A 25,000-nucleotide genomic window follows, 5' to 3' on the forward strand; every position below is an offset into this window, starting at 1 on the left:
GAACACTGACTTGTATAACGTTTCTATGAAGACACCGTATGAACACTGACGTGTATAACGTTTTATGAGACACCGTGAGAACACTAACTTGTATAACGTTTCTATTAAGACACCGTATGAACACTGACTTGTATAACGTTTCTATGAAGACACCGTATGAACACTGACGTGTATAACGTTTTTATGAAGACACCGTGAGAACACTAACTTGTATAACGTTTCTATGAAGACACCGTACGAACACTGACGTGTATAACGTTTTTATGAAGACACCGTGAGAACACTAACTTGTATAACGTTTCTATGAAGACACCGTACGAACACTGACTTGTATAACGTTTCTATTAAGACACCGTATGAACACTGACTTGTATAACGTTTCTATGAAGACACCGTATGAACACTGACTTGTATAACGTTGGAAAGACACCGTATGAACACTGACTTGTATAACGGTGTGTTGTAATATCGGACCCATTGGTATTGAAGTGCGAGAAGCTTTATTTAATTCGTGACCTTTAAAGAAACTACTGATGACCCAATATTGACATACTAAAATAGATTACACATTCTTCAACACATATTTTAAAGTCATGATTTAAATTTTCATTGGGCAAAAATGATTAATTCGTGCCTGCAAACGGAGTATACTCTATAGCCTTTGGCAATATAGAAGCTAAAGAAACAAATGAGTTTGAAATGATCACTATCGATAGTGTTCTTCTTCATTTCAAAACAAATCAATATCGATGCTGTTTACTAATACAACAATGACACTATGTACATAGTATATTTGACGATCATTAAAATCTATATTTTTATGTCATTTGTTTCATTAATCAAAAACATATTACACAATTTCTAAGGTAAATGATAAAATGACATTCCATGAAATCTCAACATTCTCTAATAGGATTTGAGTTTTTCTGAGAAAAGTATTAATTGATATACATAATTCGATTTCCGGCCAAAACAGAATAACCCATCGTCCCAAACTAAAATCACCTTTAGACCTCAACCAACCACTTGGTATATTTGCTTTTGGCTAAAAAATATTACCAATATCAGTCAAAAATCGTATATTATTACAAATCAAGAGTATGGCTGCTTGAATATTGGACCAGATGAGACACAATGATGGGTAGGCATCGACTCGAATATCGACTTAACGTCCACAACAATTCAATGAATGTAGATCCTCTAATCTGGCCGACTGTTTATGCGTCTGACAGAAAAAAAAACGATTCTCTCAATATGACATGTATACAATAAAGACAACATGTTTTTGATACTGATGTAATTTGTTTACACCCCCCCCCCCCCCGCAATCTAAAGTTAGTTCCCACTTCCGGTGTCCTTTTAAAATGGCCCTTTGGGACCAATAGTACATACTGGACATGTACGAGGCTCTACTCAACGTATGGTTGGTTTCCATACAGTAGCCAGTACATCACCTGGTAATCTCAACTCAAATGCTGCTGTTTAGTAATAGTGGTCATTTAACCACCTTGATGTCTTTTTAATGGGCTTTTGCCTCATCTGAATCATTTATTTATCGACTGACATTCTTACCGCTACTGAACTATCCACGAACAATATGCAGTATTTTGGTAAATGTCAGTACGGCCGGAAACTCCGTGTTTCCGAGAGCTTGCTAGATGTCCAGTCATTTTGTTGTTCCTTCAATGTCCAATCTGGTTTATCGTCTTTACGAAACGATGTACTCATAAAATCGGCGGTATTTTTAAACGTGTGTTTTAATAAACCGGACATGTCTGGGTAGTTAAAAAAAAGGTAGTTATAAACGATGACGGGTATATCCTGCAGATTTAAATCCACCCCCTGTCCTATTTAAAGTGTTAATTTTTAAACATATTGCACTTTCCCTCACTCTTTCTGGTTTATATGCATGTAGGTCTAATGTCGTCCTTGCACACTGTTATAATATAACAATAATATTGCATCAGGAACATCCTGCCAAACTCCCTTTCTCTCTAGCGCTCATGAGCTACAGGTTTGAGAGTTTTTGTCAAGATGAGAGTCACCTGAATCGATTGATATTTGAAGGACGAGTTTTCTGGACAAATTTGTAAATACGCGTCTCTCCAGATCTGGGCTGTTTACTGGTTAAAAAATGTTTGATTTAGCACAATTCGAAGAGGGACTGAAAAGGGAGCAATTCATAGCTGATGCCTTTTTTAAATTAATTTACTCCATATCCTACATAAAGAGGAGAGAGAGAGAGAGAGAGAGAGAGAGAGAGAGAGAGAGAGAGAGAGAAAGAGAGAATGGAAGGTAATTCAATTATTTTTTTGAAAAATGTAGTCTTAGCATTCAATTCGATACAACTAAAGAAATAAATATTTGACCTCGGCATTTTTGTTCTTGATTTATTATTATTTCCTAATGAGCAATTACTGATTATCGTAACATGAAGCTACGAACTTAGAAAACGGTTTTAATGACAGGTAAAAATACAATCATCTAAAATTCCAAGGAAAAGCTTGTATCTATCCAAGGTATGACCAGAGGCGATGTAGACTAATTATCAATCACGTGGTACACTCTATACACATAAATCATATAATAAATAATATCATCAATCAATGGGAAAGAACTGAATGGAATCAGACCACATAATTCATGATCCTCTCCATAATCTATAGGAATCAAGGTTGTTATTGCCTTAGGCTTGCTTTTCCAATGATTTGTTGTTTCATGTTCAAGATATCTGGACGTACGTTTGTATACGCTAAATGTGGATTAAAAGTGCCTAAACAAACAACAACAACACTAATCCCGTAGTATTTGTTTTGTTTTTGTTTGTTTATTTTGCTAAGACAGTGGTGTTATCGGTAATGTATCTTTGTGGTACAATTGTACGACACTCGCCTTCGGATCGGAAGGTTCTGGGTTCAAGTTCCGCTCTATTTGCAACGCATATTGGGTCTTTGGAATAGGCTCTTTACTCATATTCTCTCACCATACTCAGGTGTAAAATGAGTTCCTGGCTGCTAACAATGTTGTCTGTCGGAAAATATGTAATAACGTCTAAAAGCGTCATGTCTCTTCCTACATGTTAATTAATGCTGTTGGCTGCGGACCCCTAGGAAAGCGGTTTGAGCACGTTTAGTGGATATTGCGCTATATAAAACTTTGATTTATTTATTTTTTATTTTTTTGTAATTTTGATATTTTGATATGGTCAAAAACTGTGAGAAAAAATCTCTAAGAACTCAATATTGCTTCAGTCATATAACTCGAACTCGTAACCTAGAAGCCGGAAAGAGTATATCATGCCATTGGACCACAAAGTCGTTGTGAAATATCATTGATATGGAACCAGTTTTTTTTAATCAAATAAGAGTTTTCTCATATATTCTTTTTTTTTAAATTTTAACCAGTTAAATTCGAGACGTCCCATGATTGAGAGTATTTGTCAAAATGAAGGTCATTTAATATGGATCAATATTTGAAGTACGAGTTTTCTGGCTAATATTTTTAATATCAAGTTTTCCCAGAGTTCGGCAGTTAGCTGGTTAAATAGGGGAGGGGTCCAATATTGTTCTCCACCGCCAATGTTTAATTGTTGCCTACGAACACAGAATCACTAACACATCAAAAAATTATAAAATTATCTTTTTACAGATTGATATACTAAGATTAACTCCCGCGACTTTTGTAAATTAAGAGCAAACTTCTTTTTTTTTTGGTGGGGGGGGGGGGGGGCTGATCAGACCTGACTTCAGAGTTTTGTTCTGCAAATTGTGAAATTTATGTACTGCATCTATATCAGGGTTTTTTTTTTCTATGCACGTAGATTGTACACGTGGTGTTCAGTTCATTTTAGTTTTTAAAATCCAGTTTTAGTTTTACACGACTCAATTTTCTACACTCCTTTACCCTCAATTAAAGTAAATATTAGTCGTCTAGATTGATCCAGGGAGATGGTTAGTTTCCATAAACATTGACGTCTATAGTGAATCAAGGTGGTAAAAAAACACAACACCAACGAGAAAATCGTCGATCTAGCCGATATCGGGGTACCTCAACAGCAAACATTAGTTGTAGGTCTTAAACCCTCTCCTTACCACCTATTGGAAAATCGTCAAATTTGTTACGATGCAACCGTCACTTTTCTCATCCAGATTTCATTTCTTTTTGCTATAGCAATAAAAACTTGACATTCTGTATCGGAGCTTATATTTTCGAACAATATTTTGTATAGAATGTACTTGGTGCTTTTCTGTTTGAGTAGGAAATGTCTGTTTTTGTGTTGGGTGGGTGTGAGGTTTTGGGGATAATTCTGAAAACGGCTGGTAAGGAGAGGGTTAAAAGACTTACGTCCTGCTGTGTGTGTGTGTCACAAAATTATTAAATAAGGCCTTAATTTTCAAAACAACATGACCTACTTTCCCAAAGGCAATGCCCAGTTATGGATATCAGCAAACCACATTATTAATATGGAATTGGAATTGTGCGCTATGCGGTCTTGTGGTATGACACTTTGCTTTCGGGTCCTGGGTTCCAGCCTTGCTCGGGGCATAATTGAGTCCTTAGAGAAGAGTCTTTACTCACATTCTCTCATCGTACTCAGGTGTAAAATGAGTACCTGGCCGTTAACAGGGTTGTCTCTGTCCGAAAAAAATTGTAATATCGCCTAACAGGCTTCATGCCCCGTCCTAAATGTTGAATGTTGCTGTTGGCCAGAAATCCCCTGTAACGCGCTTTGAGCACGTTTGGTGGAAATTGCGCTATATAAAAGCTCAATTTTTTTTTATTTTTATTTTATTAATCTCACAATTGATAATCATATCCACGGTGTTCATTTTATATGAAATGCGCAACACAAAATAGTGCCACACATCGCCTGACAACAAATCATGAAGAAGTTCCCCCACCAACTAGACCTGTCCTAAGTCATTGTCAGAAAGCAACGTATAAAACTAAATTGAAAATTGAAAATTTACTCTTATCCGTTAAAACGCGGGATTTTTTTCTTAGTGAATTCAAGAGAAAACAACAAAAAATAAACAAAATACAACACGCGAATAAAACAAAACAACTTGTAGGAGAAAGAAGCAAAATGACACGTGACAATTGCTAAAGATATATGACATTGAGAGAATTTTAAGAACGTAATATCCACTAAATGTGCCCAATGTGCTTTATAGCTCTTACGTGCGGCTATGTGGTATTATAGTGGTATGACAATCGCTTTCGGATCGGGAGGTTCTGGGTTCGAGCCTCGCTCGGCGCATAGTTGAGTCCTTGAAGAAGGCTCTTTACTTACACTCTCTCACCGTACTCAGGTGTAAAACGAGTGCCAGGCCGTTAAAAGCGTTGTCTTTGTCCAAAAAAATGTAATATCGCCTAACAGGCGTCATGTCACGTTCTAAATGTTGCTGTTGGTCAGGGACCCCTTGTAAAGTACTTTGAGCACGCTTAGTGGGTATTGAGCTATTTAACAAAAAAGCTCAAGTTACAAAGGGTCTCTGGCCAACAGCAACACGCAACATGTAGAATAAGACATGACGCCTGTTCGGCGATACTGCGACTTTTCTTCTGTCCAGACATAGCTTTTAACGTCCATGTACTCATTTTACACCTGAGTACGGTGAGAGAAATGAGTAACGAGCTTTTTCAAAGGACGTAACCATGCGCCACTTAGAGCGGGACTCGAACCGTGGACGTTCCGATCCGAAGGCACGAGTGCCATACCACTAGACCACATGGCCCGAACCACAAACAGTAAACAAAAAACAGCTAACAAATAAAACACAACCGCATTTTGTATAGAAAGAAGCAAAATGACTGATGACAATTGCTATAGAGAATAGAGCAAAGACGAGGACGAACTGTTTGACTGGGATGTTGACTCGGCAAACACAGGGACTTGTAACCTGGTTTGTCCCAGGCCATCTCAACAAGATCTGTCTCTTTCTTAGAGAAATAAACAATTACAACGACAACATAGAATACCGGTTTTTGTAAGAATGGAGGGCACAGTTCTCGTAGCATCAAGAGTTTATACTCCATGAAGAAAGTACTTTTATTCCACTTCTCTCCCTAAATTATAGCAACGCGTAATGATATCATGTTTACAATAATAGTTTGTCACGTCAGATTATCACGCGTCGAGCGTAAATTTCACTAAAATCAAATTCTTTAAAAAGAAATATCATATGAATGTTTTTGAAAATGTCATTTTTTCTGAGATAACGACATCGGAATCGATTGAGGGGTAGAATAAAAGATTTCTTACACACTAGCGTTTTGGAATTCGAACTTTGTTCCTAACGCCCACTCGCAGCGTTTGGGAAACACGTCCTGAATTCCAAAAAGCAAAAGTGTAAGAATCGTATAATATTATTACACCCCTCTCGTACTGGGGAAAACCCGATATTATTATTGCATAATCGAAATAAATACTGGAAGATTTCTTTGTAAACAAATAAAAACGCACCAAAAAAAACTGTATAGTAAGTCAGGGAACATTTTTCCTCGGTACGAATCCGGTTTTAATAAAGGTGGTTTTTAAGGCGTATTGATATCCTTGCCACAATTAAAGTCCTTAAGGTCAAATATTGATGCTATACGTTTTAGTAAAATACTCACAACACCCGCCAGTCGGAAGTAACGTACCTATATACAAAACTATGCGTAATCTTAAACTTTAAAAAAAAATCTGATTGATGTAATTTAGTGAGGACTGATCATTAAAAAATAAAATATAAAAATTCCCTTTATTCATCCCATTTGGGAAATTTGTCTTTAGGGTCTATTCCAAGGGAGGACTGAAATAACACAGGCGTCAGCCGCAGTGCAGCGCCGCAAATTGAGCTAGGGCGAGAGATGACTTGCTTAAGGTCACTCAGCGCAGCGGCGAGTGATCGAACTCGGTACGTTTCGGATACGAAACAAAGACCGTACCGCTGAGCCACGCTATCCCCCTTTGGCTGTCTAAAACAAAGAGCTGAGTAACGTCAATTTCGTTCCTTCTATAATGATATCGATGAAATGTCCACCTGTTGGTGATTAGAAGGATAAATATTAATACGAAATAACATGTTTGAGGTCATTGGATGGTATGACATATGAATCGTGAACTTTTACCTTTGGAATCACGATCGAGTTTTTAATGCATCTGAGCGTCGCCATCGTTAACTTATAGCCTGACAATGACCAAAAAATGTTGTCAAAATGCCAGTCTTTGGCCACAAAAGAAAACAAATCGTGAGTTGTATTCAATAGCTCAACCAATCAGACCACTTGTTTCCATGAGCTCTAATAACGCAAACCTACGAGGCGGTGCAAAAACTTATAGCCTGACAATGACCAAAAAATGCCGTCAAAATGCCAGTCTTTTTGGGTTTCAGTGTCAGGCTATAACTTAACGATGGCTACGATCTGAGTCATCTATGGAGAGCACATTGGGAACGAGGTCAAAATTTCAAATCCTCAGTGAGTACAAGATTATCTTATCTTATCTTATCTTATCTTACTAAAGGCTTCATAGGAATTATCCTTTAAATGCCTTATACAGTAGTTTATAATTACAGAATCTCATATAACTTGTGTTGTATCATTCACAGACAGTTTTACACAACTTTGAATGTCAGGAAAATTGTATCAATGGAAAAATACTATCATAGAATACTGGTAATTGAAAACTGGTCAAGATCGCATGAATCATAAATGTACAAAGTTCATAGTTCAATGAAATATTAATGACAAAAATAACCATAAAAGCAACAACGATAATAAAGCATACATTAATGTTTCATTTCCCTCCAATGATTTCATCAATAATATAACTTATCCAAATATTTTTTTTTTACAATAATACGTTATGGAAGTTAACGATTTATCGAAGAGTTATTATTGTAACCATTATCAAAGAGCTTTCCATGATAATATTTGATTACGGTGAATCATGTAACATGACATTGGATACTATTTGCATTTTGTATATTAAATAGTTGAAACTCTCAAATGTATAAAGGTAGAAAATATTAATAGTGACAATTATAGTACATGTACAAAGTTTATTGACTATGGCACTTATATATGTGTTTTAGATATTTAAATAATTTGAAAGAGTGGTTTTATAATCAAAATTGTCAAATTTACAAAGAATGTTGTTTATGTAACTTTAATAAATTCTATCTTTGCATGAAAGCTTTCAAAATAAAAACTTAGCTTTTATATAGCGCTTTACAAGGATTCCCTGGCAAACTGCAACATTTAGCATGTAGGACAGGACATGACGCCTCTTAAACGATATTACAATTTTTCCGGACAGATTCAACGTTGTTAACGGTCAGGTACTCATTTTACACCTGAGTACGGCGAGAGAATCTGAGTAAAGAGAGTTCTCCAAGGACTCAACTATACTCCAAGCGAGGCTCGAACCCAGGACCATCCGATCCAAAAGCGAGTGTTATACCACTAGACCACATAACCGCACATTTAAGGCATTTAAATGTTTTTAAAGATCTTAAACAAAGTGGAAGTGGTGTGTAAAAACGTCGCCATCGTTTTGTTATAACCTGAAACTGAAACCAAAAAAGACTGGCATTTTGACGTCATTATTTGGTTTTTGCACCGCCGAATGAGTTGTCGTTAATAGTGCTCATGGAAACAAGTGGTCCCATTGGTTGAACGATTGAATACAACTCACGATTTGTTTTCTTTTGTGGCCAAAGACTGGCATTTTGACGCCATTTTTTTGGTCATTGTCAGGATATAAGTTAACGATGGATACGGCAAAAAGCAGTAACCAAAGGAATATAATGACACGTGCCGATCACTTCTCTGCAGTCCATCTGTTTGTTTGTTATTGTAATGTGTTTATGATTTCATTGGAGTTTTTTTAGTCCCTGACTGTATAACATAAATTCCCTTTATTCATCCCATAGGGGATATTTGTCTCTAGGGTCTATTCTAAGGGAAGACTGGAATAACCCAGGCGTCAGCCGCATTGCAGTGCCGCAAATTGAGCTAGGGTAATTTGTCTTGCTCAAGGCCACACAGCGCAGAGCGCAGCGGCGGGTGATCAAACTCGGTACCTTTTGGGTACGTAGCAAAGATAGTACCGCTGAGCCAAGCTGAAGAAGGGTTTTGTGCCCGAAATATTCCGTGTTTGTTATTTTGTTCTTTTTTAGATTTTTTTATTTTTTATTTTATTCTTCAGCTCTTATATTCGTTTTTAACTCTTTTAACGATGCCATACGATCCGATAGAATATTACTCGTCACAATCTATTTTAGTCAAAACGGATGTGTGTGGGAGCGTGGCCTTCGTAAAGTTATGGCCTGATACTGACCAAGAAATGACGTCAAAATGCCAGTCTTTTGCCACAAAAGAAAACAAATCGTGAGTTGTATTCAATAGTTCAACCAATGAAATAACTTGTTTCCATGAGCTCTACTAACGACAACTCACTAGACGGTGCAAAAACCAAATAATGACGTCAAACTGCCAGTCCTTTTGGATTTCAGTGTCAGGCTATAACATAACGATGGCTACGGTGGGAGAGACAGAATATGATTTCTTGAATTTCTACGTCTTTCTATTGATAGAACGAAGATGACGTCACTCAGGTCTTTGTTATTGCTTTGTTGCCATCCATTTTTATGAGCACTTCTCACTAAACTGTATGAACCAGACTATAAACGTTCAATGTTACACATAGTTTTGTGTGTTGGTCCGTTATACTTCCGGATGGCAATGTTGTGAGATTATTAGCCAAGTGCATACTATCTATAAATGAAAATCGAAACGCTTCGTGATATTTTTGCTATTTATTCTACTGTAGAAATTATGAAAGGGTTGTTACTTGAAGCTTGATTAAATAACAATAGGAAATTGAATGGATGTTTCAATCTGATAATCAATAACAGATAAAGTGGACGTTTCGGGTTTCCCTTTTATCAACAAATCGCGATGAATGAAATACTAAGCAAAGCAGCACTGTCATTCTCAAATCTCTCGTTCGTCTTTAGTCTTTTATTCATCCTGTTTTCCTGATAAAGGGGAAGCTTGAAACGTCTGTTTTCATTGATTAAATCGAAGGTTCCATTCAATTTTCTTTTGCTATAATACTACAGTAAAATAATGTTTTCAACAAAACCAAAGGGTATTATAATAAAAGAATTCTTGAACGCATGTGTTTAAAAGTTCCAACATGTTTCAACGCGCCTTCCATGATCGCTTCAGCACCCGACACACGTTAGGAACTCACAAAGTAGGACCTTAAGAATATATATATATATATATATATATATATATATATATATATATATATATATATATATATATTTAAATGTTGGGCATAAATCTTAAATATATGTTTTTCCACAGTAAGAGTAAGTATTGAAAGGGAGGGTAGAGGTCAAGGTCAACTGTCAGTTTAACTTTTAAAGACAGTAGGAAAAACTCCCACGTCAATGAGACTTTTTATTTAGGGTTCAAAATTTTTCCTCACTTGCCTTGTGGATCCAAAAGAGGGCAAAGGACTAGGTTATTATCAGCCCATAATAAAAGTCCAATGATTTCTTAATCTGCTTTCGGTCAACTATACTCTGGAAAACTTGTATTTAAAATAGTGGCCAGAAAAATCGTCCTTATAATATCGATCGATTTAAACGACCCCCATCTTGTCAAAAACTCCCAAAACTGGGACTTCAGGAAGACTTCGCGACGTCCCAGGTTTGACAGTTTTTGCAAAGATGAGAACCATTTAAATCGATCGATATTTTCAGGGCGAGTTTTCTGGCCAAATTTTCAAATATACATGTTTTTCCAGAGTTCGGCTGTCAGCTGGTTGATCTCATGAGGCTCATTGGACTCTTGGCAAATATAAAAATGTGCAAATTGTTGGCCAGCCATTAAGACAGAATAGTCAGACTATCATCCAATGTCTTGATGTCCTCGATCCGATCCGACCAAACTAATAAACAGGAAATGTTAGGATTTCATGACTATTTATTTGATTTATACTTTGCGGCAAAAATAAACTCACACAATGTGAGTTTTGTGTTTATTCAGATGAGATGCACTGTAAATGTGAAGCTGTTCTGATTTTCTTTGCTTTCATTTGGATTTTTTTTTGGTTGTTAGACGTTTTCTGGGGCCTTTTTTTTTGTTTTTGCTGTTTTACTTTTTGTTGTTGGCTTTGATTTGTTTGTTTGTTTTTTTTGTTGTTGTTTTATTTCTCTTTTTTTTTTTTGGGGGGGGGGGTGTTTTGTTTTTGTTTGTTTTTGCTTTTGCTTTGTTTAGTGTGTGCAATATTTTTGTTTTTGTTTGTTGTTGTTTGTTTTTCATTGGGAGTAGGGGAGGGGTGGGGGGAGTTGTCAACGTAATCTATCGGATTTTAAGATGTATTCGGGGTCATTTTTTTCTACCAATATAAGGGAAATTCTTCTGACCAAAAGTCTTTTTGTCATTGTTTGATGGAATAAAAAGGTTAAATCCACGGAATCAAGCTGGTAATATTATGTTGTGGTTTACCCAATGCTGAAAAGTGAAAAGTAAGCTTTTGATCCAAGACTTAAATAGAAAGACAGAAAACTTCGAGAGTGATAAAAAGGATTTTTTATAGATAAAAAACTTGAGCTTTTATAAAGAGCAATATCCACTAAACCAACTGAAAGTGCTTTACAAGGGGTACCTCAACAACAGCAACACGTAACATGTAGATTGAGACATGACGCCTGTTAGGCGATAATATATTTTTTTCCAACAGAGACAAACAACGCTGTTAACGACAAGATACTGATTTTACACTTGAGTACGGTGAGAGAATGTGAGTAAAGAGCCTTTTCCAAGGACTCAACTATACGCTGAGCGAGGCTCTAACCCAGGACCTTCCGACCCGAAAGCGAGAGTCACACCACAAGAACACATAGCCGCACGCATTAAGTATCAGAAATGCATATATCTAGGTCAGACAATGTCAAGTCGGCATACATCTTCTGGTGCATTTCTATATTTGTCATAGAACATGGTTTTTGAAGATGTTATATTCACTTTTATTCATCACGTTTTACAAAACACATTCTTAGCACCTTAGAATCATTTTTACATATCCACATGGCCTCTTTTCCCTTCCCAAATATTAGTCGTATATGAAGTACCAATTGGAATCATGTGATTTGTCGGAAAATAGCAGTGAGATTGTGCGGCTATGTGGTCTTGTGGTATGACACTCGCTTTCGGATCGGAAGGTCCTGGGTTCGAGCCTCGCTCGGCGCATGGATGAGTCCTTGGAAAAGACTCTTTACTCACATTCTCTCACCTCACTCAGGTGTAAAATGAGTACCTGGCCGTCAAAAGCGTTGTCTCTGTCGGAAAAATGACAATATCGCCTTACAGCGTCATGTCTCGTCCTACGAGACAAGTGTTGCTGTTGGTCAGGGACCCTTTGTAAAGCGCTTTGGGCACACTTAGTGGATATTGCCCTATATAAAAGCTATATATAGTTTCTAAACAAATCTGGGAAATAACGGGAGACATAAAGTTATGAATTGAATTCTATCCAGCGATTCTAGACAACATTCACAACAACACAGACTGATTAATAAATCATGCACATACCTTTTGAACTTCCTGTGTTGACGACACTCTGAGCATGCGCCAAGGAAACGCACAGCCCTAAGGCTATAATTAGACAGTGAACATCTAGCATACTACTCCGTCTGTCTGTCACCTGGAGGAAGAGAAAATGCACCCACTTATCAGAAAATTAGGCTTTTCCAGAGGGTTGGGAATTGGAGAGGCTTAAACTGGTGCAAAATGTGAATCTAGACTATATACAGAGCCGCACGACGCAGAATTTAACATAAATAAGGAATTTAACCCTCTTCTTACGAACTATAGGAAAATTATCACTTTCATTACGATACAACCAACATTTTTCTTATTCAAATTTCTTTTGTACATCAAAAGAAATAAAAGAAAATGAACAGTGTGTTGTAGGGAATGCTTTTGCTAGGACATTTTGTATCGCAAGAGCTTTACTGCTAATGAGTCTGAGTGATAAAAAATATATTTTGTGTTAGTTGGATGTGAAGTTTTGGGGAAAATCCTGAAAATGGCTGGTAAGGAGAGGGTTAAACCCCAAGTCCCAAACAACCCCCCTTCCCGCCCCTATAAGCAATAAATGTAATAAAATCGAAAATGTACGAAGAGCCAAATGACAAAAGAAAACCAACAAAAAAAAAACGACCATAGTCCAGTTTTGTTATTTTTGAATTACTTTCCCTGTCAAAAGTCAACTACTCGAGGCTTCATTTCAGTAGGTCAACGGAATACGCTTCAACAGTCGGAACGTCACTTCCCTCGTAATGACGCATGGTAACTTAGTAACTGGCTTTAAACTATCGGAACAATGAATATTATGAAATATTTCTCCTACGAGCATAAAAGCGTATCCAGAGGAAAAAAAAATTATAAATCTAATCATGTTTTGACTTTTACACATTCTGATCACAAGACATATGTAAAGTTCTAGCCAGCATGAAGAATAAAAAGTACCGATTTTCTTTGTTTAGAACCATGATGGCCGCCGTTGCTGGGCGACGTGACATCAGACTATTGAATCCAATTTACGTAGTCCAAAACTAGAGCGAGATGAAAAAACACGATGAAATGAACTAAAAGACCATAGTCCAAAGTAACACGTGGAATTAAGAAAGACTGTAGTCCGATAATAAACAAAGGCGTCACATGATTGACTCGATAACATGACCTTTTCTAGCTGTTTTCGATTAAATCACGTGACGGGTTTGTTTTGACATCGCGTTAAATGGTTCAGTGAATTTTTATGGAATCCGAAAGGATATGAAATAAAGAATAATTATCTTTTATTATTATTATTATTATTATTATTATTATTATTATTATTATTATTATTATTATTATTATTATTATTATTATTATTATTATTATTATTATTATTATTATTTTGTACAAATTGAATAACTGTCCATGGAATCAATTTGACATTGGTATGCTTTAATTCTATTTCTGTGTCTTGATGGGTTTGAGTTAGTATCTGAAGCCTTCGTGTTTTAGTTGTCATTATTAAGACCCATTCATTTTACCTTGTACTTGTATCATATGTTAATGTTAGGGTGAGGTCTAAGCTTTCCTGTTCCCCCTTTATCGGCTGATAAATTACTGGCATTGAGTGTCATCCTGTGACTTTTCTCAAGGTGTTTTAAAATTTTTAAAATTTATTCTTTGTTGTTGTTGTTGTTTATTTATTTATCTATTTATTTATTTATTTTTGGTGCCTGAGCGTTTAGAATTCAATTTCCCTCAACATATTAAGCTCACAAAGATACATATGGGCAATTCACTTATTTCTTTTCTAATCTGGTTCTGTTCTTTCATTTAATTAGTCCAATGTCTACCCTAATTTACTAATTTATTTAAGTTTACCAATGACTCGGGATCTTTGTCATAAATTATTCATTATATAATCATACTGACCTTATCTGATTTCTTTACATTTCTTCGCCATGTCATAAAAGTGCCATTTTACTCCTAACATTAAATTAGATATTGGTATGGACTAAGTATCGGACTAAAATTGTGAAAAAAGCCAAAATAAACGATTGTCCTATAAATATCCCAGTCGAAGTGATTATCTTTGTTAAGGATAGTGGCCTTTTTTCTGGCACTGCAGTACATAATTGTATTCTTTAAAAATGATTTATTGTTCCTATCATCCATGACAACTTCCTTTCTTATTAAGAGAAAGCTTCTCAGGCTTCAGACAGCCTGTGATTCCTCCTGCCAAATACATTTATCTACGTTCAGATGGAAAACTGACCAATGTCCGTGACCGAGGGTGAAAGTGACAAAAGTGTTTTAACAAATTATCATACATCCATCTTGCCCAATTTTTAAACTATTAAAAGTAAAATGGCCCTTCTTTCACACAAAACATTTGAGATCATTTCAAATTATTTACGAATGACATTGGGACTTTCAATGATATATATATATTTTTAAATGTTTTTCAATTTCATGTTAACCGTGACTATTGTCATTCTTCCATCTAGGTCTTCATATGGTGCACTCTTGGAGGAGGGATACTATATTTTGATATTATTTCTTTTCCGCTTTGTCTGGTGGAAACTTTTATAATCTGTCATCCCATCCAAAGCTAAATGTTGTTAAACCATACTCTATTTTGTTAAAAAAGAAAAAAAAACAAAAAAAACAAGCACTTATTTAAAATGTTGGCCAGTAAACTCGTCCTTCAAACATTGATCGAATAAAATGACCATCATCTTGGTAACATCTCCCAAACCTTGGACTTCGTGAAGTCCAAGGGTTGGGAGTTTTTGACAAGATGAGGGTCTTTGTAATTGGTCGATAATTGAAGGATGCGTTTTCTGGCCAACATTTTATTTACGTTTGTGTGTGTGTGTGTGTGTGGGGGGGGGGGGCGGGAAGGGGGGTTCAAAGGATAGCAGCATTGTCCTTTAAACGCTACAGAGTTTTGGGTTAATGTTGCTTCTCTATATTAAGATTGAGTTTTAGTTGCCCTTTTCGTGACTTTTGTCTTTATTGACTAATTGCCTACATTTCACATAAACTTATCAGTTGTGATTATCTTCTATGGAAATCCTGTTAACGTTCATCCATCATGTTCTTACCCGTCAATGAGGAACACATTAATGTCTTCAAAGAGTCGTTTTAAGAAACAAACCTTATGAATTAGGGCAAGGTCAAGGCCACACAACCCATTACAATACATTTCAAATCCTTTGGTTAATACTATAAATTATAATGAAATGCAAATTTAAATTGCATCATATATTTTGTTTGAAACATAACAAAATATCTTTTTTTTTAATAATGAGCATTTATATAGTGCAATATCCTCTAAACGTACTAAACGCTCTTTACAAGTAGTTCTAAGACAACAACAACTCTTGGCACGTAGGACAAGACATGACAACTGTTAGGCGATATTGAACTATTTTTTCCAATGAAGTCAAAGAAAAAAAAACAAAACTCACAATGTTGTTTTCTTTCGGGGACTGTGTAAATCCTCCATCTCCCACCAAAATGTCACCCTATGCAATGCCAGATTGCCTTCAAATCCGATCCCCTTACAACAACACATTTCTAGGCCTTCGGGCCATTTTTCTGTCCAAACGCCATTCTACAAGTAACCGGTGGCGGCGTGTAAAACTGGTCACATGACGGCCCGTCACATGATCCGCCAATAACACGCCAACTGGAATCGCTGGTCCAGATTAATTTGTCTCGATCCAGACTCGAGGGAATCATTCTTGTCTCCAATGTTTACTGTCTCTTTTGGTTGGCTTGGACATTCTGTTATTATTATTATTATTATTATTATTATTATTATTATTATTATTATTATTATTATTATTATTATTATTATTATTATTATTATTACATTATTATTATTATTATTATTATTATTATTATTATTATTATTATTATTATTATTATCATTATTATTATTATCATTATTATTATTATTATTATTATTATTATTATTATTATTATTATTATTATTATTATTATTATTACCATCATTATTTGCCTTAGTTTATTGTTGATTTTACTTACTTGATATGTTGATGAAAATATTATATTCTTGTATGAGTTATATTGGCAATTGCCTAAAAATAAACTTTTGAATCTTGTTAATACAGTTTAGTGAGAGGTGCTCATAAACGCGGCTGGCAAAAAGGAATAACAAAGACGTGAGTGACGTGAACTTCATACTATCTATACCTGGTGTCTTCATTTGGTCATGATATGGAATCCCCGTTGTATATTTTGTTGTAAAACCAAAGACAAGAGTTGCCTAAATGAGTCAATAAATGTTTTGTGTTGTTCCCATATATATGAGTCAAATTTACTCACAGCATCCTATATTTTGATCACGAATTCCATATTTTGTATCTAGATCACGTCAGCTCAGTTATTGTGGGTTTTAAATATTAAACTCTCTAAAGTTGCTTACAAAAGAATATGATTCCAAGCGCTCTCCGACATGTATATGTATTATGCAGGTCTGACATCCGAACCCACTTATGGGCCTAGTTTACCATTGTTGTCATGGACAATATTTTGCGTCATTTTTGAGACTTCCATTACAACAATGAGCCCGTAAAGAATTGGGTTATCAAACCTGGATATACGTGCATGTCGAGTTGGCCCCAACTTGCTAATTTACATCTATACATTAACCCTCTCCTTACTACCTAGAGCAAAATAGTCACATTTGTTACGACACAATATACATTTTCTCTTATTCAGATTTATTTTGTACATCACAAACTTTGAAGAATGATCTTTGTTTAATTAATAAGAATATAATGCTGCTTCGTAGAGAGCTTTTTTGAGTTTAAAGAATCAATTTTTCTGCTGGGTAAGCCTGCCATTTTGCGGAATATACTGAAAATGATCGGTAAGGAGAGAGTTAAAGGAGGCTCGAACCCAGGACCTTCCGATCCGAAAGCGAGTGTCATACCACTAGACCACATAGCCGCACAAATTTAATCGTTTTTTTTTTTCTTGGCCGAAAAAGTGTTTTGAGACGAAGAGTTCCTTGTTTGGTATTTTGTTCTCTTTTGAATCTGTTATGATCATTTTTGTTTATTACTTTTTTTCTCCAGTGCACAGCTTCTAGCAGCTTAGTATCCGTTTGATTAGCACTGTACTGTAGTAAACAAGAAAAAAGTATTAAAGAAATGGATTTCGTTGATACTGTTCTCATTGCAATCTGATAATGATAAAAATAACAAGTTATTTTGGGAGATTCTAGCGGTCCGTGATAGTGGCCAATTCTATGATGAGTCTGAGGCAGGCTGGCCGGGCTATTTGTCATGATGGCGGTGATGGGATGAAATGTGGGGGTTGAGTTGGCGGTGAGAGGCCGTTTTTTTTTTTTTTGTTTTTTGTTTTTTGAGAGGGGGGGGGGGGGGGGAGGGGTGTTAGATTAGAAGTGAGAGGGGTTGGGGGATGGTGTGGTGGAAATTTAGACAGGGTAGAAAAAAACAAATGGATGCGGGTTTTTGGGGGGTTTTTTTGTTTGTTTTGTTTAGTTGTGCATTTTATTTTACTTCTTTTCTTAAATGTCCTCATTTTTTCCCCCAACTTTCTGTTTAAGTTCAAAGGGAGGTTGGGTATTCGACGAGCGTGAGATAACAAGGCAAGGGGAATGGATTTCCGGTATGTATCATGATAAAGTCGAATTATCAGAATAACCTTTGTAATCACGATGTTGTTAATTCTTTTTTATTCTTCTGTTTGTTCTCTACGTTATGTCATTTGTTGGATTGTGTGCCTTTAACTGTTTGTGTTTGTGAATGGATGTGTGGTCTTGTTGTATGACACTCGCTTTCGGGTCGGAAGATCATGGGTTCGCCGCATAGTTGAGTCCTTGGAGAAGGCTCTTTACTCACATTCTCTCACCGTACTCTGGTGTAAAATGAGTACCTGACCGTTAACAGCATTGTCTCTGTCCGAAAAAATTGTAATATCGCCTAACAGGCGTCATGTCCCGTCCTACATGTTAAATGTTGCTTTGGGCCTTTGTTAAGCTCTTTGAGCGCGTTTAGTGGATATTGCTCTAAATAAAAGCTCACTTTTTTAAAATGTTAATGATGTATTTGTGACTGTTGTTCCCGCTATTTTGCGTAATTAGAGGTTATATTTAAATAATATTATCTTTTTACCTCGTTTTCATGCTAAATATTTCCATGTTCTTTTATAGTTACTCTATATCGAGTTTATCAAGCGAAACAAGACCAATGTTGATCTACAAGTCATATTATATTAGATTTGTCACCAAGGGTGACGGGATTGTCAATAGCTTTTCATTAAGAAAGGTGCCCAAATAAACAGAAAGTTTGATTCTCGTTTCAGTTGGTATAGCAATTAAAAGGTAGTATTTTACCTTAAATTTGATTAATGCCTAACAATGAAGTAGTGAAAATATGGATAGATAGTTGTCGTACCAGTAAGGTCGCGGGATCGTGTCCCCATCGCCAACGCGAATTTTTTATTCTCTGTTGTCTTCTCGCACTTTCCTACTCACTTCATTTCTTGTTATTATCAACATAAGTGCCTGCTCCACTCACTTTTCTGGATGGAGTAATTGAAATATTTCCTACGACCGGAACGGCTTGTCAATGGAAATGATACTTAATACGTAGTTCAGTGATTGATGTCAACGTGAAAGGAAAACAATTGCCAGAGGAAATCAAGGGAAGAAGAGTCGTTTTCTTTCAAGAAAATACACGTATCCAAGTGTCACGCATGCGCAATGTCACATGAAATATATTTTACTGATGGGGAATGGGATGTATGGCATATTTAATTATTCTTCGTTGTAGTCGTCGTCATAGTAGTGGTATTAGAAGTTTTAATAGTAGTAGTAGTAGTAGTAGTAGTAGTAGTAGTAGTAGTAGTAGTAGTAGTAGCAGTAGTAGTAGTAGTAGTAGTAGTAGTAGTAGTAGTAGTAGTAGTAGTAGTAGTAGTAGTAGTAGTAGTAGTAGTAGTAGTAGTAGTAGGAGTAGTAGTAGTAGTAGTAGTAGTAGTAGTAGTAGTAGTAGTAGTAGTAGTAGGAGTAGAAGAAGTATAATAGATTCATAGTTGGATGGATTGATGACCGAGTTGATCGACCATGAAGTTCACACTTTCATCACACCCTCGCAGCATTTTGTTTATTTATTGTTATGTAATTATTGCTAACATATGATTTATTCATCTTAACTCCGCCACTACCACATCATCTCATTCATCTGTGGTGTTTCATTCATCCTGTTTTGTTGATAAAGGGGAAACCCGAAACGTTCATTTGATCTGTTTTTGTAATTAAATTGAAGCTTACATTCAACTTTACGTTATTTTGCTAACATATTTGCAGGACATACGCAATAAAGGGCTCGTATTTACATTTTAGTCATGAAGAATATTTTGCTTTGGTTTAAAGAGAATTTCCATGACAGCCTTTTCAGACCTGCAAAAATGTACACGTCGTTTATAAAACTCTTCAGCATCTTGTCTCATTTCTCTCTGAATAAATTGATAAAAGTGGAGAAATACAAGAAAGGATCAAGATTAGAAATATTTAATGACGTCATTGGATAAGCTCAATGGAATATATTTTCAAGTGCAAAAACTTTCTCTTATGAATCATTTGTCAAGGTCATTCAACTTGAAAAGTGAATATTAAGATTTGTTTGTGTTGTGATGGAAAAGTGTGTGATAGTCTCCCATGTGTTATGAGATATATGGCATTTTCCAATAAAAATCTTGTTGATCACCCCTGGTAAAATCTCTCTCTCTCTCTCTCTCTCTCTCTCTCTCTCTCTCTCTCTCTCTCTCTCTCTCTCTCTCTCTCTATCTATCTATCTATCTATCTCTCACTCCCTCCCTTCCTCTTTCTCTCTCTTTCTCTCTCCCTCCCTCCCTCTATCTCTCTCACCCACTCTCTCTCTCTTTCTCTCTCACTCCCTCCCTCCCTCTATTCTCTCTCACTCACTCCCTCCCTCTCTCTCTCCCCCTCTCTCTCTCTCTCTCTCTCTCTCTCTCTCTCCTTCTCTCTTCCTCATCCGATCTATCTCTCCACATCGTCTTTCTCCTCCTATCCTAAGACTCGGCACCCCAGTAATAAAATTCACCCATACTTGTAGTATCTAATCATAAAAACACCACTGTCTTAGTCACTGAATGTCAAAATTGCACGGAGCGATCAATACAATTCTCTTTTAAAAATATATTAAAATTCATGAGAGCAACGCAATACTACATGGTCAATCCAAGCACATCACTATAGACAGCATGTGCTTTGCTGAGAAGCTCACAATATTGCCACCCGGAAGTACGACGGACCAATAGATAGTTCGAAGATGACGTCACTCAGGTCTTTCTTATTGTTTTTTTGCCATCCGCGTTTATGAGTAATGCTCACTGAACTGTATAGATAGTTCGAAGATGACGTCACTCAGGCCTTTGTTATTGTTTTTGCCATCCGCGTTTGTGAGTTGTTCTCACTAAACTGTATTAACCAGACTATAAAAGTTCATGGTTACACAGAGTTTGTGTGTTGGTCCGTTATACTTCCGGATGGCAATGTTGTGAACTCCTTGGCCAAGCGCATTCTATCTATAAAACTGACTATAAACGTTCTTGGATACACACAGTTTTGTGTGTTGGTCCGTTATACTTCTCGATGGCAATGTTATGAGCTTCTAAGTTAAGTGCATACTATCTATACACAAAACCATGTGTAACTGTGAACGTTTATAGTCTAGTTAATACAGTTTAGTGAGAATTACTCATAAACGCGGAAGGCAAAAAAGAATAACAAAGACCAGAGTGACGTCAACTTCATTCTATCTATAGAGTTAGTGGGGTGTTTCTTGTGGTGCACCTGAACCTACACATGTGTCCAAAATCCCCCAAACAGTATGATGGCGATGGGGCACATTATTGATCCAAACCTAGGTGACCATATTTGCAGGTCTGATAACCGAACGCAATTAAGGGGCTTGAGTTAACATACTTGTAATAGGGAATGAGATTAGCGGAAGAGTAGCGTCCCTTGATTGGACGACACCCATAGTCTGCGACGTCACCGGCGGAAAAGTTATTAGAGAGAGACCGTCATGTTGGTTGTGCGCATGCGTCTCTCGTCCTCTCGGAGCATTTCCATTACAACAATAAGACCATAGCAATCTGGCTTATCAGATCTGCAAATAAGCAGCACACGGCGATCACGCAAAGAGTGATCGACAGTAGCAATTCGATCGTGCTTTTTGTAACACATCTGACCAGTAATCAGAAGGTCTGAAGTTCGATCCCCAGTCGAGGTCGACTGATTTTTTGGGATATATCTTTATCATGTTTTTCTGTTTTGCTTTATCTGGCACCGGTCATACACACTTGTTCAGATCTTTATCTTATACCGTGCTTGCTCCTTCATTTCTTGATTTGATAATCTATTAATGGAGGCACAACATTTTTGTTAGTGAGGAGCCAAAATACAGACTAAAATACAAATACCTTTTATTACCGACAAACGAATGCTATTAGATACACTAATTTATCCAATTTCTTACAGAATTACTATGTACTGTCAAATTCTGAAGGAAAAGGTAATTTGAAAAACCCACACTAATAATAAAAAACGAAAGGTTGTGAAGTGCAACGTAACCAAAATCTGTGAAGGTAAACAATTCAAAACGATAACAAAAATACTCACACGGATTTGGTTGGTGGGGGGGGGGGGGGCGTGGATTATAGATTCTCGGTCACACGTACTCACTTTATCTCTTTCAAAAGACAGACAAAGCTTCTACGAAAAACTTAAGTATTTTTAATCCTTTAACAACGATAGTAATATAATGTGATCATTCGATGAAAATGGTATGGAACTGATGCTTCAAACTAGATGTACAGTTCTACTTATGAAAAGTAGTCTTTCTGAGCCCAGTTTCTAGAGCGTGAAACTGATAATAGCAATTGCTTGCTTGCTATTCTTTGGATAGTACGATAGTCTATCGTAACGTACTTCCCGCCAGATATAACAGACACAGCTATCCAAACACCGTTGGATGGCCAGGAAGGTCAGGCAATAATCTCGACTTCACCTAGGATTGATCTCGGTCCTTTTGTGTGATGGGCGAGTACTCTACCAACTGAGCTATCATGACCCTTTTTACTTATAAAATTCAGGTTAAATTAAATGTCTTCACAGAGATAAATAAGTTCCAACAAATATAGAATGTTCTGGTTTTCATCACTTTTCTCCGTCTATAGTTCTTTCTGACAGGTTGGTCACAATGTTATTCTTCATCCCAATTCTCTCACTATTGATATAGTTCGGACCTCATAGTCCTACTCTCAGTCACCACAAAAAGTAAAATTAACAACAACGCGATCAAGAAAAGTAAGTGAAGCAGACACTCACTGAAAATAACAAAAAAAATTAGTAGAAAAGTGCCAGAAGACAATCGGCGTTATGCATTTAGGTAAAACACTCACAACATTCGCCAGTTAAATTTAACAAACAACACACAAAACTGTGTGTAAACCTGAGCGTTTATAGTCTGGTGCATATAATAATTTATAGGCAACGGTTACAGCAAAGGACGGAATGTTACGGCGACTCCGCCAGGCTACGGGATGGACGCTATACAATCAACGCCATCCCGTGGATAGTCCAATCTCCCATCACTGAAAAAGTTTATTTTCTTTATTGTCTTCTTGCACTTTTCTACTCCATTTCTTGTTCTTAACAACGCGATCACAGGTCCAATAGATAGTATGCGCTTGGCGAAGAAGCCCACAATATTGCCATCCGGAATTATAACGGACCAACACACAAAACTATGTGTAACCTTAAACGGTTATAGTCCAGATAATACAGTTTAGTGAGAATTATTCATAAACGCGGATGTCAAAAAGCAATAACAAAGACCAGTGTGACGTCATCTTCGTTCTGTCTATAGAAAGTATGCACTTGGCTAAGAAGCTCACAACATTGCCATCCGGAAATATAACGAACCAACACACAAAACTATGTATAGATAGAATGCGCTTGGCCAAGGAGTTCACAACATTGCCATCCGGAAGTATAACGGACCAACACACAAACTCTGTGTAACCATGAACTTTTATAGTCTGGTTAATACAGTTTAATGAGAACAACTCACAAACGCGGATGGCAAAAACAATAACAAAGGCCTGAGTGACGTCATCTGCATACTATGTATAACCTTATACGTTTATAGTCTGCTTAATACAGTTTAGTGAGAATTACTCATAAACGCGGATGGCAAAAAAAAAAGAATAACAAAGACCCGAGTGACATGAACTTCATTCTATCTATAAAGCCCTGTTTGTGCCATTGCCATTTCTTTCTCAGTGAAAACGATCAGATTGACTCTCCGGTTAGAGTTGATTTGAACCCCGCATAAAATGGCTTAATCTACAGTTTGGTGGATTTGAATGATGACCTAAATTTGTTTCCTTAAGAAAAGTACGTCATCTTTTTGGATTTTCCATTTGGCAACCTTCAAGACGATCAATACAGTAACATATAGAGTGCTATTGATGCTATGCATTTAGTTTTTAAAAATAACTTTCAACATACACCAGCCGATTATAACATGCCAACACACAAAAGGATGTGTAACCTTAAACGTTTATAGATAGTGTGCGCTTGGCTAAGAAGCTCACAACATTGCCACCCGGAAGTATAACTGACCAACACACAAAACTATGTCTAACTTTGAACGTTTATAGTCTGGTTAATACAGTTTAGTGAGAATTACTCATAAACCAGGATGGCAAAAAAGAATAAAAAAGAGCCGAGTGACGTCAACTTCATTCTATCTATAGTCTGATTGTTAGAATTTAGTGAGAATGTATCATTAAAATGGCTGCCTAAAAACAATAACAAAGAGCTGAGTGTCGTTAATATCATTCCATCTATAAGTGTTGAATAATGAAAAAGGAGACCTGCATAAGTTATAGATAGGGTCTATCTATAAACCTGGAAACGGTGTTCATATAGATAGATGTAAAACATTCTAAAGCAAACCAAACATAAAATTCACAAACGAGTCGTGAATGACTCGAAAATACAATGAACACCACAAAATAACTAGATAGTCATTATAGAAGGTTAATTTAATTTTCAAACCCCAAAACAACCCGATTAAGCTACTCAAAATCTATTTAAAATAAACATGGAGTAGGCTACTTATCTTTAAAAAATCTTACAGTTCTGGTTACTGTAAAATCATTTTTGACACAATTCATGCCGACATAGTGCGGTCGGGATTCACGCCGTGGGTTACATGTACATGGTTTAAAAGAAATTTGAATGGTCAAATTCAGGTTTTCCTCGTTTTCATGAATTTCGACACACAACAAAATCATCAATTCTTTTGTTGTTGGGTGGTGGTTGTGGGAGAAAGTGGGG

General features: G+C 36.4%; 1 protein-coding gene across 1 annotated transcript in view; it reads right to left on the bottom strand.

Annotated features, from left to right (window-relative positions):
- Positions 1-25,000, bottom strand: part of LOC144956907 (G-protein coupled receptor GRL101-like) — a 274,635-nt gene that overhangs the window by 186,731 nt on the left and 62,904 nt on the right. Inside the window, exon 2 of the mRNA XM_078887733.1 lies at positions 12,601-12,712. Within this exon, the coding sequence (XP_078743859.1) occupies positions 12,601-12,691 (91 nt within the window). The 5' untranslated portion in view covers positions 12,692-12,712. The remainder of the gene's footprint in view (positions 1-12,600; positions 12,713-25,000) is intronic.

Source organism: Berghia stephanieae, chromosome 11 (genome assembly GCF_034508935.2).
Source record: "Berghia stephanieae isolate SIO BIC M18660-M18661 chromosome 11, UCSD_Bste_1.3, whole genome shotgun sequence".
Taxonomy (NCBI): Eukaryota; Metazoa; Mollusca; class Gastropoda; order Nudibranchia; family Aeolidiidae; genus Berghia; species Berghia stephanieae.